We start from the raw sequence: 15,293 nt of genomic DNA, 5'->3' as shown, positions 1-15,293 counted from the left end.
ATGATCAGAGCAGGAGGGGAAAAGCTGGAACCTTTGCATAAGCGTTAAAACATATTGCACTTGTACTGTAATTCGGCTCAACGCAACTTTTGTGCGCAAAATTGAAAGCATGCTCTTCATTGTTGAGTGAGAAAGACTGTACCTGAGAGCTATCAGCTCATAGTGACCACCGGGCACGGTTGGCCTGTGGAGGATTTTGTCTGACGTGCGCTGGATAACTGATTGGATTTTGCAGAGAGTGGCAGACATGATCTTCTTAGACGCAGGTCTTTAATGGTCGGCCGGACATATACGCGGTATTTCCCTTTGCATTATGCCTCCACATGCTGTGCAGTGCTTTCATTTCTGAGCCTGGGAGATTGCTGCTCGTGTTGCAGGGCTGTGCTGCAGAGATAGTTGTTGGTGAGCTGGGGAACGTCACTTGTTTTATTGCCCTCACAGAAGAGAGACCATAAACGCATTCTTACCACCTACACCCTCCCCCAGTTCACGGCAAAAGCATTGAAATTGCTCACACGCCAGATAATTCATACACAATGGAAACATTAACAGTATGTTGGAAGCTCGTCGATATGGCTGGAGATAAACAATAAATGCAAATGTTCCTTTTAGTCTTCACCATACAAAGGCGGCGCGTCCTGTGGGATGAGAGCATGTTGATACTGTAGCCCACATCTCTGCAGTGGTGTTGTGAAATTAAAACTGAGTTTTGGAAACACACACATGCGCGCGCACGTCCGCGCGCGCGCGCGCACACACACACACACACACACACACACACACACACACACACACACACACACACACACGGAACATAAGATGTTGTTATCGGAGAGTTTTGCTTTATATCTCAGTAAATTGAATAAATGGCTGATTTCCTGAATTTCACTCATCAAGTCTCCTTTAAAGTTGACTTCATATGTATCACACGCAGAATTTCCGCCTTCCATTGAATGCGCTCACTGTACTAAATGTCCACATTTTGCATCTTGCTTCCTCACTAAACACCATATTCTCTTAAACTTCACGTCTAAAGCGTCTCATCCAGCCAAGCTGTGTAGTGTGCCACTCCAACTCTACGTTGTGTTTATCGGCATTTAGCACTAATGTTCAAGCTCTGAGCTAAAAGCTACAGTTTCTCCTCAACTCCTGCCTCTCAATTGGTTGAGAACGGTCAGCTGACATTGTCATATTGTCTCTCACTGAGCCAAGCCTCGGCTATAACACTCGGGTTTGTGCGTCTTAACCGGAGATTGGAAATTAATAATATTGAATCCTCAAAGTAGCCCACGTCCAGTTAGGGAGGCAGAAAGTCGAGGAAAAAAAGAGAAGACCTTGGAGAAAGGTGTGGTTGGTTGACACAGACGGGAAGGAGATTTACTGAGAAGGAGATTGAAAAGAGACCGATAAAGAAGTGGGGAGAGTTGGAGAGAGGGTTACAAGCAAGGTATGAATTCTTATTTCGCAAACCCGTCGCTCTCCTGCCATTTATCCGGTGGTCAAGATGTTTTGCCTAACGTACCCCTAAACTCCACCACCTATGACACAGTCAGACATTTTTCGTCGTACGGTGCTGCTGTGACCCAGAATCGGATATATGCACCTTTCTACTCCCCTCAAGATAATGTCGTTTTTGGGTCTGGCAGGGCACAGTATGAATATGGATCAAACGTGTTTCTTCAAGACAAGGACGTGCTCCCCAGTTGCAGACAAACAAACATGGGACTCAATACACAAAGCCACATTGCTCAAGAGTACAGTTTGGATCAAGGAAGAGCAGGAGCGCAGGAGCAGAAAACCAACATCCCGATCTACCCGTGGATGCAGCGAATGAACTCACACAGCGGTGAGTTTTACTACGACAAATAAATTAAGGAAATGGGCCAGTTTTACGATATGTCTTACCAAGAGAGTAAGTTACTTTTTATGGCCCCATAAAACATTACTGTATCCCCTCGACCTGTAGATGGGCCTTTGCATGTGCAAACAAACAGCTTTCATTTTAAGACAGATATAGTGGCCATAATCAGTAGCGTGAGGCAGAGAGAATATATTATGATGCTTTCATTATTTTAGATAACAGAAGCAAAGATGTCCTTTGAGACAGGATTTGTCTTGCAGTTAAAATGTGTTGTTTTTTTTTATTTTATTTGCTTCGTGGATTTAGATTACAATTATGATTCTGACATTGAAGTAAAACTTGTACTCAACTGCCTCAAAGTATTATTAGACCGCAGACAGCAGCACGTTTTATATTTACTGTCATATGTGGCTTCGCCTTGCAAATGATTTAATTAGTGTCTTCACTTTGTATCCCAGCAGGAGTGGGCTACGGGGCAGACAGGCGCAGAGGACGTCAAATATACTCTCGTTACCAAACACTTGAGCTGGAGAAGGAGTTTCATTTCAACCGCTACCTGACCAGGCGCAGACGCATCGAAATCGCAAATGCGCTTTGTTTAACGGAGCGGCAGATCAAAATCTGGTTTCAGAACCGACGCATGAAATGGAAGAAAGAGAGCAACCTGACCTCCACGGTGACTGGAAGTGAACAGACAGGAGCCTCTCAAGAGGAGCGCAATGGCGCAATGGAAGAAGAGAAGGATGAGGACAAGAAGAAAGAATAGTTCAGTAGGGAAGAAGAGGAAGGGAAACCATCACACGATGACCATTAAAACCCAACATAACTACCTAAAAAAAATCTACATGGACTTGAGAGCGACTTCACTGCATGATGGCTACCCCGCAGCTCTCCCACTTATATCTCACGTTGACCACAGGAGTGTTAAGCCTTAGAAATCCAAATTATTTCAGCCACATTATGGCCCCCTGTGACATTTGGAGCGCTGATTTTTGTCTTTTTTTATTGCAATGTCACACTTGTATTGTGAAAATAAAAAGAAGTATTAATTTCTATGTTATTTCCCATGCCAGTAAATTCTATGTATTTATCCCCCCTACACCCCATCCATCACTGTGAACTCTCTGATAACCTCACAAAATACGGTGTTGGTCGGATTTAACTCAATATTGTACATGCACATTCCACGGAAGGAAAGGACCGGGCGGACACATCACTATAATCTAGTACTTGAATCGTCCGCAGAAAAGTGTCCAGCATAATCATGAAAGTTGCACGGATATAGACTACAGTCCACACACATACACACACATACAACTGAAATGCCTGTATATAATCAAAGTAACAGTATATTATGTCAATCCTGTGAGGACTTCTGTGCATTTAGCCGCTTTGATAGACGCTGCATAACATGAAATTGCGCTTAGCCCCCTCCTTTAAATTTTTGATTATTTGACACAATAGGCTTTCCTTGTGAGATACATTTGTACACTAGCGATTCTTCACGTTTGTTTGGGAGCTATGAATTCATGTTTTGTCATAATTGTGTATCATGGAATAAAATATTTGTAAAACTTTCACCCTCTTCTCGTGTTGTTGGCGTGCTTTGTACTTTCTGCTATGAGCCAGAGAACCGCATAAAGGCAGGTTTCTTAAAATGCGCACCGAACTCAGTGCGTGATTGTGGAGGCTTATTATTACTTTCTGATTTTATTACCATGACCTTTATGGACAGCAGAGGCCGTGAAGTGGGCAACAAATAGACCAAGGAGGTGAAATGAAGTGATTTTTAAGACATTTTCGTCCTCTTACTTATTAAACACTCAACTTCCTGATTGGCACCATAAGAAAGCGGGAATGGGATCTTGACCAGTATCCAGTTTAACACTATAACATTCCCGTGCTGCTGTGACATAATTTCTAGCGAAATTCAGCTTACAAGTCCATATGCGTAAATATGTTTCAGCCAAGTGGGCACTTTGAATCCTCATTATTATCATTTTTAGCATTATTATCACTATTATTGTTGTTATTATTAGCAGCACTCTTAGTATTATATGGGACTGTTGGTGGACTCGCAGTGCGTCAGGGGCAGAGAGCTTTGGCCGGTCCTGACCGTCCTGCCCCATACCAGACACCAGATGACGCTCTTGTCTTACTGTCCTGCCGTTTTTGCTAAAGATCCCTGCCTGGTCCGCAACAACCAACAGCTCAAAGTTTACCGGACACGTTTCTCCTATTCATCAATATCCCCATTGAGTATCAAAGCCAATTTATGACTGGCCAACATGTGCACGTGATCCCATACAAATACCCCATATTTGGGCAGCCCGCGTCGGATCAAGAATTAAAAAAAAAAAGATACCAAAGCCTACTCCACCTATAAATCCTGGATTTTTTTTAGGTCAGACAGCTCTGAATTCTCCAAAAGCGGCTACAAAGAAAAGCAATGATCAACAAAAACAAGGAAATAAGCGCAACATACGTCCCGCAGCCCTCTCTAGTCTAAAAAGAAAGTGTCGGTGATAGTTGAAAATGAGCTCGTATGTTGACTGCTCCAATCTCAGGCAAACAAGCGAGACAACTTCTCCTAACACTATGTTTAGTTTCGATCTATCTGGGCGCCAGTCCAGCCGTTATGAGGGTGTTAATGTGAACGGGATATTCACTTGTCCCGTCCCCACGACCTCTGTTGAACGGGAGGAGATGAAAACTAGCCTGCGTGGCGGTACGGATACTCCTCTCCAGTCAGGACCACAGATAACCATGGTCTCCAGTAGCTCGTCCGTGGACGCAAGCGGGCTCAACTACGGAGGCAGCACGCTGCTGGGACTGGGGACGGAGATAGACCCGGAGATGAGCGCAAAATCCGGCGGCAACAAGAGCCAGGAGGGCGAGAGAAACGCGGAGAGCACGCAAACGATGAAACGCAGCACAAAAGTGAACCAGCGTCAGGACAGTGAGCAGCGGCCACAGATTTATCCATGGATGACAAAACTGCACATGAGCCACGGTAAAGTTTGCCTATTTTCTAAAGTACGGCTAAGATGCTTTCCCTTATTCACTCTTTACGCTGCAACACTTCTTTTCGCCCGTTCCAGTTTCCCTCTTGAGTTTTATAGGCCAAACGCAGGAAATAATAAAAACTCGCGGTCATAAATTTTATGACAAAGGCATCCATTGCTCGTAAACCTGCTCTGTTACGGTGAAGAGGTGATCTGTGGGGTGATTTATGGTGGTATAATTGGATAAGAGAACGAAACTGTGATAAAACTATGAAATAATATTTACAATTTCAGCTCAAAGTATGAGTGCTTTGCCTCGCTTCGGTTATAGTCTTAGTCGAGCTACATGTTTTACATGATCAGACTCTATAGTGTGGGAGAAGCTTTAGCCTTAAATTGAACTCTGGGAAACAGCAAAGCCCTGACCCAATCATGAACTTTTCACCCCTAAAAGATCTGAATAGGCGTGCTCCTTCTCCGTGCCTTCAAACCACTGGCTGACTGTTAGGCTGCAGATGGACCTTGAGCACATTTGTGCAAGAAAACAGCCACTTCTGTTTTGTGTTATGCAAACATCCAGGAGCACACAGCAGGGATGTAAAAAATATTTCAGTCCAGTAGTAAAGGCCTGTTGCTTTACTTAGCACGCCTGTGCGTGAGCAGATCTATAAATAGGAAAATATATCTGGAAAACATCAGTTTCCATTTTCTAATCCTACTTCTTTCGATTTTAGACATCTGTTTTTCCTCCCACGATATTATCCTGCTGTGCAGCGGTGCTAGGCCGTGGCCAGAATTTATAGGGAGGCCAACACATTATTAGTTACCCAATTTTACATATCACAATAAGATTCCTCGTTTAATTGTGTATTTTTTGTTTTAATGTGAAATGATGTAGAGGATCCTCCTTTAATCTGAGTATAGGCCTATTTAGTGGAGCTAGTTAAACATCCTTATCGGCCTGACATAAATTTTTATTACACAAAACCACAGTAAGTAATATCAGGTTAAATTAGGTAGTAAAGAGATATTTGATCTTTTTAATGAGGGTGGAAGGGGACTCAAAGTAATAGATTTTTGCCTGTAATGCTTATTTTTGTGGATAACCAAGCTTTTCTTTTAATGTAATAACGTCATTGATAGCCCGCCTATTCTATTTATTTACCACTATAATGCTGCTGAAAGCTAACCGATTTTAATACCACTTCAGAATCGGAGGGTAAGCGGTCCAGGACCAGTTACACCCGCTACCAGACTCTGGAGCTGGAGAAAGAGTTTCACTTCAACCGGTACCTGAGCCGCCGCAGGCGCGTAGAGATCGCCCACACCCTGTGTCTAAACGAGAGGCAGATCAAAATCTGGTTCCAGAACAGACGAATGAAGTGGAAGAAGGACTCAAAGATCAAAGTGAAGGAGTAAAGGTGCACCAGTGAACGGGGTGCATGCAGTACGTTTTCAGCCCCACACTGCACAGTGCTGGAGTGCCGCCTGACCTCCGGATGAACTGTTAGGAGCAATGACATCATGACACCGCTCTGTGTGCTTCATCACCAATTATGTGTCACTTGCTGCAGTTTGGGACCTAATGTATTGAATATCACTCACTTTGATCAATCGGTTTACATTTCTAAATTAATTTGTGCCCATGCGATGATAACCTCACTTTACTGCACGAAGGGGACACGAGGTTGAGGGGAGCTGGGGTCCTTCACGCTGCAAGGCTTTGCCTGCAGTGCCCTGAAAGGCTGCACAATGCTACTAATAATCCATGTTTTCAATTAGGATAAAACCAGTGGACGCTGGGTGACCGCCCGCATCATTTCCAATCATCCTCATCATGTGATAAAAGTTTAGGGTCAACTAAACAAATAAAGACAAAATATTTCTGACTGCTTTGGAAATAATATGACTGACAGTGAAATAGTTTGACACCAGTAAAAAACTACTTTTCCCTCCTCTTTTCTTTTCTTTTCTTTTCTTACTCTCTGATATGCTGCGGTGCAAACACGTCAGGACGTGGTGGGATGTGTGATGTGTTCAGTGAACTAATATCTTTGTGAGTGGATTTCTGTCAAGGCATCTTCCATGTTGTCTGTCCTATCCTTGTGAATCTGAATCATTGTGTATCATTCAGCGACTGTATGTGATGATTTTGTGATGTGCAATGAAGCCATTTCTCTTCTCTTCCCTTTTTGTAAAGGTGCCTGGTTTACTCAAGGCCTCGAATAACTGATAGATGGCTTAATTGTTGATTGTAACCAATAAAGTATCGTCATTAAAAGTAATGAAATTACTACGTTCTCGGTATGCGCATTTCTGTTATTATTTTTGATGATAATCAGGGGTTGGACGTGGAAATCACACAGCTGGCGTATATTTAATGCCCTTTGTGCTGCAAGTCCACTCAGTTAAACTACTAAAGGGATTATAATTACAATAAAAAAAAGTCTAATTTATTCCCCCTTTTCTTTTGTTTGGCCCACCTGATCAGCTTTTTACTCTGGCTCGGAATCCACAGAAAATCACTGACTGACAAACGCGCTCTGAAGTTTAAGCCCCCCATAAAACTTTATTGCCCCTTTCCACCACAGGCAGACAGTTTCCTGTTTTGTCAGGGAAGGAAGGGACACCCCAGCCTGTGATAACACTCGCCCACAACACAACATTGATGCAAAACTTTGGTTTCCTCTGTCCGCAGACTGACGCGCCATCACTGTCGAGGCCATATGGCAACTTTATGATATCGCCCTGCTCTTTAATCCTGGCATCATTACGCTGTAGTTAAAACAACACTCTCTGCTACTACAGAGGACATAAAATCATGCCAGTTGCTGGGTGTCTGTATTCGGCAGCAGCTTTTGCAGTAGTAGCACTATGACGCAGTATAGCCCGGGGTTATGAGGTAATTTCTCTATAGCACTACTTAAAGAAAATAAAAATCAACTCACCTCTCAAACTAATAGCTTCCTATTCAACTTCCTTGACGGTTATGAGAACCGGTCAGCGCAGCGTCCACTTTCTCTGCGCTCTGTTAGGCCTAACCTATACGTGGACAATGTATTGAAGCCCTTTTTGTATGTCTTTCTTTTAGGGTATTTTAAAGTTTACAAGGTTACATATGCCAATTGCCCCAAGCAGGGCCTGTGAATGGTGCATAGGAAGCACGTGGTGTCATTTAAGTGGGTTTTATGGCCTGGAAGAGCTGACAAACCTTCGATATATACACATCATATATAATCTTAACTGTCCGGAATCGCAGCTGCTGGCTTCCCCTTATCTGAGGAAGAAAGGGCTTTGTGGCAGTGAGGATGCAGTACCTTTCTCCGGACTGCGTAGTCGGGTGGTGCGGAGCACTGGGAGCTGCTGCAGTAAGTTGCTTTTTAACTTTGCCTACAGGCCTGCGACTGTGCCGTTATTTCACCGTGAGCAAGTATTGTTTATGTTTTATATTAGTGTGACTTTGACTGCATGGGTTTAAACTTGACTCACTCCAGAATTAACGGTATTATTTGACAGTGAACATGCGTCTAATAATTGTAGAGCGATGCCGTTTTTGAAATAATCGGTGAAATGTTCGTTTTGAGATATTTTAGGGGAGATTTGGTGTTGCACATCCCGTCCGACAGAAACGGGATTCTGCAGAACCGCCGCTCATGTTTATTATGTTGCCATGAGGATTATTTTTCCGCTCTTTCATCCTTATATTTGCACCAAATATTGATCTCAGCAAATAAAGCGAAAAGGTGGATGTTTTAATGCCTCTCAACAGATTTGAGACACAGTGGCAGTCCGTTTGATTCAACAGTTTGTTTTGCTTGTTGGTCCTGTCAGTAAGAATAAAGAAAAATATCTGAAAGATGTGTGACTGTGAGGAAAATGAAAAGTCAGCCAGAACTATCAAAAATCATCTGGCGTGCAGGTTCACCATCCACCCCACCTCTCTCTCTCTCTCTCTCTCTCTCTCTCTCTCTCTCTCTCTCTCTCTCTCTCTCTCTCTCTCTCTCTCTCTCTCTCTCTCACATATACTGACCCTCTTGCACACCTACCAGCACAATTTAAGTACAATTTTTAATTCCTTGCAAAGTATTTGGTTCAGAGGCGTAGATTCAAGAGAGAGTGTGTAACCGAAACAAACGTGTTGAAAATAAAAAATGTGACTTCTGTGTGACGCTAAAATCTTCAGGGTCTCGTCGGTTAAAATACTGCACCATAAAAAGAGCTATAAAATACAAAACCTCCTGATTAAAATGCTTCATCTCCCTGTTTCACCTTGACATCAGGTTAGTGTTGGTGCTCGTGGGCTCCTGCTGTTGCAGGGTCATGTCTGGGCCAAGGGACCGGTTTGATTCAAAGGCACTTTGCAGTGTGATTATGGCATCGCCCAAACTCAAAGCTTGTGATAAACACAGTGTGCATGTGAGCTGGAGGCATGACTGTTGCATGCTTTACAAAAATGCACCTTCCTCGCACAATAGAGGAGTATTTATTTTTCACCCTCACACCTCTTGTAACTTGTCCTCCCTGCAGTGGCAGATATTAGTGAACTGATCATTTTGGAGACTGATGAGGCGATGTGATCTTATGAGCTGGATCATTTTCTGTTTCTCTGTGGTGCGCATCATTTAATTGCTCATGTTTCTTATACAGCAGTTCAGCCTGTGTGGATTTGCAAATGGCTAATTTTGATATTAAGTCTTGTTTGGGTGAATACCACTGCAGCAGGGCTGTGCATGCTGACTGATGCAGCATTACCTGCATTAATGCATATTCATATGTGGCACAATGTTTGATGACACAGTCTTTGCTGTATTGTATTTAGCTTTCTTCTTCTTCTTATTTTTTTTTTTTTAAATCACTACTAGTCTTTCAGGTTTGCAGGATAATCAATTGTACACCTCCAATAGGGGGCACTGTGTAACACGCTCCTGTGTGGGTAATCCAGCGGGTCAGTGTGTAAGGCCATGAAATAGTGCTCCTTCCATCCCAAGATTTTATTTTATTATGCTGCAATTCATGAGCAGTTGTACTGTCATACTTACTGTTACCAGAGGGAGAAAATTAGCATCATAAACTCTCAAACTGAAATAAAAAATAGTCCAAAATGTAAAAAGATGTTGCCAAACAGGCTGTGAAATATTTTCTATTTTCCTCTAAATTAGAAACAAATTTCGGGTGTGATGCATATCCTCATAGAGATTTCAGGAGCCCATTTATGATAGAAATGATTTTACTCTCTTGACTTCAGTAACTGCATCTTGGGAGGAAGTTTGAATAAAAGATTAATCTAATTTGGGGCAAAGAGACTCCAGCTCAAAACACTCAAATGGCAGTACAGTAAAAGTGAAACGGCCTAAACATCCGTTTTCTCTGCCATGTCTGTGCTGCGGTATTCCTTTCTTTGACCTGTGGAGCGGACACTCATCATTCAATCCACGGAGGTCATTTCCGGGTGAGCACAGACTTCCCTTTGTCTGAGCCCGAATAAGAACCATAAAGTCCCATTACATCGTTTTCGAACACAGCCAGAATTTATTTACAATGTGAAGACAAAGTCATGATTTTTTTATTGACTGTTCGCCATAATTCAGCCGCGCTGAAGTCCAGGGATTTCTATTCATAGAGCATTTGCCCAAGGAAATACCAAAATGCTTGTAAATTTAGTTTTACTGTCTGAAAATGACCCGTCCTAAATTTCTGTCCTCGGTCCCAGTTCTGCTGGAGCCCATACATGTCAGATGTTTTCTAGGGCAGCCTCCCTTCAATTAGGCTACAGAGGAGATCAGAGGCAACGGGACCGACTGGAGGATCATTAGGATGAAATAATAACACGACATATCAGAACGGTTCGTTTTTTGTAGTCGAACACCGAGACGTTAATTAGAGGAGACGTGTAGAAAAATTCTGCAGTTTGAAATAAACACGTGTGGCTTTTTCGATTGGTTTTATATCATTTGTTGCACATATTCTCATTTCATTCATTTTTATTTATTAGTATTATTTTTATGATTTGATGGCAATTTTAAATGAAGCGAAAACGAAATATGGCGCACACGATGCATCCATTGATTTCAGCATTATGCGCCTCTTATGTCCTTAGAAATATTGCTCAGTTAATTTAGCGGACGGTCAGTAGGGAACTTATTGATGCAACGTGTTTTTAAAATGTAAATATTTACTTCATGATATGTAAGCTTTTGGCGTATTGTCAAGAATTCAAATCTTAAAGTTTGGATGCAAAAAGTAATTGTTTTAATTCAAAGGACTATCCTCGATCTAATTTTCGTTTTCCCTCTATGTTTCAGACAATTCATCGAGTCAGAATGAGTGGGACCGTGGATTTATCAGTAAGTGTTATCCATCGCCCCACGCCTTTCCACCTGGCTTTAGTCAGGAGATGTGACACTTCACGGAGCTTGTTATTTGGCTGTAGGCAAACAGCTGCTTCCGCTGACATCGAGGGTACTGATGCCTGAACTCTTAATGAATTTGTTTAGGGATTCTGATGTTTATGTAAGAACTGCGTTTTGAAAACCGTTTTTTTTTAAATTCCAAATAAATGTTTTTTTTTTTTATTTCAATTTCAAACATTAAACAAAAAGTGCAACTTAAACTCAGATTACTGTCCTTCTGCAGGCTGCTTGTGTGTCGTAAAGTTGCACTCTTGTTGCACAGGTGAACTGGATTTAACGCTGCGGTATGAGTCTAATGAACCACAGCATCACTCTAATGAACACCAACCAGTGGTTTCTGTGGGGCATCTAGTATCTAAAACTACCTCTGCTCCACTGGTTGCTGCTTTTACAGGGTATTCATATCAAACTAGTCTCCAGTCTGTTTGCACTTCATTAAAACTTTTTATTTTAACTGGACGATCCGGATTAACGTTATTACACCTGGGGAGCGTAAACGTGCAGAGGCTATTAGGTTAAGGGTTTGATTAAACGCGCATCCTAACCATTTTCATCTGGGAGCGGAATATTGCTCCACTGTCTGCATCCAGGTCAGGTGCTGCTGCTGGGCCACCAAATTAAAAAACAGCCACGCATGGACAGAACAACAGCCTCCACGTAGTTTTGCACAGATTTATTTTGTTTACATATGTACATGTGTGAATACACTTGTACGGCTGTTTTTTTTTCAGGGAGGGAAAAAAGAGAGAAAGCTTAACAATTTCTCAAATGAACAAATGAAACATCAAATTAGTCCGCCTGAGGGCCTCATTTTTTGTACTTCTACATTATAACTAGTTATTGAACTAGGTGCACGATCTGAAAGCCATTTGTGGGGAGAAAGAATTCATTGCTGTCTCTCCATCAATATTCCTTGGCAGTGAACTATTGGAACCAGTCAAACGCGAGGGGTGAAACGCGGGTCAGGCTGTCTAACTAATATTAAAATGCGTCCGCCAGAGCGCACAGGGAGAGAGGGAGTATGTGGTGTGCGTGCAGCTCTTTCACGCTGGTTTGGTGCACAACAAGCAGCACGTATTTGGACGAGCATGTGACAAAGCCAAATGAACATGAGCTAGATTTTTTAATTTTATTTTTTGACTCAGGATGCTTTGTTCTTCAATTAAAAAAAAAAAAAAAAATCACTGATACACGCACCCGGAGAAATGTGTAGATTAAGATGTTTTTGACAGTGTTTGAAGTCCCCTGTGCGCGTGTCCACTTGAATCAATTCCATTGATTCACAATCGGAGCGTGTTTGCTGTTTTTAATAACCCCGAAACAGGTCACATGTCTGATATTGCATTTTTCATCCGAGGCTTTTCTCATTAGCTTCCAGAGTGGCAGGAAGAAAGGTTACCGAGCGGTCAGTATGGTAATAGCAGGCAGAAGAAATGGTTGGGAACAATAGAAACTTATTTTTCATCTGTGCTGTCACGCCGTCCCTTTGTATCCGCCATGTTTGTGACTGAATATTCATATAGGAGCTACCTCAAAGGCAGAGGGTGAATGTTAAGAAAAGAGACCCTCTTGTCCTTTGCATACGACGTGTGTGTGTGTGTGTGTGTGTGTGTGTGTGTGTGTGTGTGTGTGTGTGTGTGTGTGTGTGTGTGTGTGTGTGTGTGTGTGTGTTCGTGCAGCCATATTCGTGTACGCGAATTGAGGAAAAGAGTAGTTTGTGTCATGTGTAAATGTATTAAGAGCAGAGCACCTTTGGTTTGTGCTGTGTGGCTTCAGTAACCCTGATAAACAGCCTCCGCTTTGGCGCACGCGTTGTGCAGTATTTCTACTCTATTGCAGCCTTAATATTTGTTATGACACTCCTCTCAAGTGCATGCAGGTCCAATTTCAGCATAGAGGTTTGCCTGAGAGATCACCTTTGCAGTTTCTAACCTAAAACACATTAGTTGTCTATATGTACCCTGTAGAACCGAATTTGTGTGAAGTACAAACAGTCGCAAATACGTCTCTACAGGAATACATGGGCAACTGAAATACCACGCCAGGCCCTGGATTCTTCTGCTTCTGCTCCTCCACACGTCTCTCTGGCTTTTCCCTGCAATTGCATACACGGGCATCAGTGATCCACACATGCAGGGTACATTCCGGCATTAGCAATGCAATAACATTGTCTCAAAGTGTATTCACGGTCCAGACAGCCATAGATTGCGTAGGTAGGCCACAGAGAGCAAACCCATGCGTGCATTGTGCGACTACTACTGTGTCAGACCCTGTAAAACACGTTGGGAACCAGGGGTCGTTTAAAAGTGACTGATTTACGGCTTTTATTGCTCTATAAAACGCCTCTAACATCCTCGCTAGGGGTAATAGAAATGTCGTGCGCATTCTGTACAAACAGAACAGCCAGAAATGTCAGTTCACGTCCTGAACATGTTATGTAATTATTGCTGAGAAAATAGATGCATCCACAGATTGACTTGGATGCTACTTCTGTTCAAGCTTAATTTTTTTTTAAAGTAGGAGCCTATGACTTTTGCTATTAGTATTAATATTTATTATTACTGTTATTATTGATATTTTTATAAGACTTTTCAAACTTGTTTTAGGTGTCAACTATAATAACGATAAGAAAAGAAGAAGAAATGTAATCTGAATGTTGTTGGGTGGCTCTATTAGGGAGTTCATCTCTCTCTCTCTCTCTCTCTCTCTCTCTCTCTCTCTCTCTCTCTCTCTCTCTCTCTCACCACAGCTGACTGGGCTCTGGGATAAGAATGGGAAGCATACAGCACATGACAAGTTTATACAGCCAGGCAGGATCAGTTTACAGTGTAACAGCAGACCTCCAGTAATGTGACTGATCGTCAGTGCTGCAGCCATGATTAGCATCTAACATTTGGAGGCTGAAATGTTATGTTAATTTTCGGATCATTCTAATTTTTTACATTTATATTTGGAAAAGGCGGGACTACAGTTTGAATCAGAGGACATATTCCGAACACATTTGTGTACAAATCAGCTGCATTTATTTCTGTAGATACGTAGCAATGCTGCAATGCTGCATTCTTCAAATTCTTCCTCCCAGCGTTTTGTTGTAAGATTTCAGTTGCAGCTTGTCCACGCACAGATTCAGCTGATTTCCATTGTGGTCACATGTTTGCATTTAGGCCACAGCAGAGCTTGCAAGTAAAAGAAGTCAATGTTGTGAAAACAGATGGGGGAGGAAGTGATCCAGCCAAGAGCAGTATTTTTTTTTTTTTTTTTTATCAGAAAGAGCCTTAATGATATTAAAGAATTTAGATTTGGTCTTTTTTCCCCACATGCAGGCAGAGCAAGACTCGGCCTGCATTGGGAGGGCTCTTTGAGCTGATGTGGGGGATTACAGCAGCACCTAAACACTCTCACTATCTCTGATATGCAACAACCAAATATAACTTAACTTCTCTGTGACAGAACACCTCCGCTGTTAAGTCAGCACATCCTAATGGCCTGAGGCTCTCTGGTCTGTGACACCATCACGATACTGGGCCCCTTTGTTTTGGATCTGTAACATTGTAATGGTTGTGTCCCACTGCAGACTGGTCTATGACATCATGCTGCTGTGCACAGGTTTGTGACTCCATAGTGTGGCTGTTAGGTTGGCTGGTCTGTAGTTTCACATATTGAGTTCGCTTGCCCTGCTGGCTGCTCCACTGTTGACATCATAATTGCAGCATTTCACAGCTCTGTGGTATACAGCATTTGTCTGCTTACACTCTACTCACGTGACAATGCCAATAATGATATGTGAATGTAAATACAGGAGGTTTTGTTGAATAATTGTATCTTTCAGAATTAGAGGTTATTAATAAAGGCTGAAGGCATGTGCTGTATTTTGGCTTTTCACTTTACTTTTGTACTGTAGAGCAGCAGGACCATCATGACTTTTCTTTATTCTTAGCAATCTTACTCTCTCTATTGTAAAACACTCTGATTCCAGCTGCTGCTGTGAAATTCAGAGCAGCTTCCAAAAAAGTATAT

The 15,293-nt window shown here is 42.3% G+C and overlaps 2 protein-coding genes across 3 annotated transcripts; both read left to right on the top strand.

Moving 5' to 3' along the window:
- Positions 1 to 1,449: 1,449 nt before the first annotated feature.
- On the top strand, positions 1,450 to 2,768 carry LOC139335269 (homeobox protein Hox-C6a). 2 transcript variants are annotated; one of them, XM_070968792.1, is made up of 2 exons: positions 1,450 to 1,843; positions 2,323 to 2,768. In XM_070968792.1, the coding sequence occupies exons 1-2, from the start codon at positions 1,450 to 1,452 to the stop codon at positions 2,625 to 2,627; spliced, it is 699 nt and encodes a 232-aa protein (XP_070824893.1). In that variant the 3' UTR covers positions 2,628 to 2,768. The 2 variants fall into 2 exon arrangements, with proteins under 2 accessions (XP_070824893.1, XP_070824892.1); XM_070968791.1 differs by having other exon boundaries at positions 1,450 to 1,846.
- Positions 2,769 to 4,396: 1,628 nt separating this feature from the next.
- On the top strand, positions 4,397 to 6,285 carry hoxc5a (homeobox C5a). The gene is made up of 2 exons (XM_070969019.1): positions 4,397 to 4,874; positions 6,077 to 6,285. Exons 1-2 carry the CDS (start codon positions 4,397 to 4,399, stop codon positions 6,283 to 6,285), a joined length of 687 nt encoding a protein of 228 aa, XP_070825120.1.
- Positions 6,286 to 15,293: the final 9,008 nt, after the last annotated feature.

This window comes from Chaetodon trifascialis, chromosome 8 (genome assembly GCF_039877785.1).
Source record: "Chaetodon trifascialis isolate fChaTrf1 chromosome 8, fChaTrf1.hap1, whole genome shotgun sequence".
NCBI classification, from domain to species: Eukaryota; Metazoa; Chordata; class Actinopteri; order Chaetodontiformes; family Chaetodontidae; genus Chaetodon; species Chaetodon trifascialis.
Note: the sequence above shows the minus strand (reverse complement) of the source record. Positions and strands in the feature narration are given on the sequence as shown.

What these genes read in the sequence shown, in the direction of transcription:
- LOC139335269 (XM_070968791.1), top strand. Translation starts at nt 1,450, where the DNA reads ATGAATTCTTATTTCGCAAACCCGTCGCTCTCCTGCCATTTATCCGGT. An exon ending in GCGAATGAACTCACACAGCG is followed by an intron (nt 1,847 to 2,322) that starts GTGAGTTTTACT and finishes GTATCCCAGCAG; the next exon opens with GAGTGGGCTACGGGGCAGAC.
- hoxc5a (XM_070969019.1), top strand. Translation starts at nt 4,397, where the DNA reads ATGAGCTCGTATGTTGACTGCTCCAATCTCAGGCAAACAAGCGAGACA. An exon ending in AAAACTGCACATGAGCCACG is followed by an intron (nt 4,875 to 6,076) that starts GTAAAGTTTGCC and finishes ATACCACTTCAG; the next exon opens with AATCGGAGGGTAAGCGGTCC.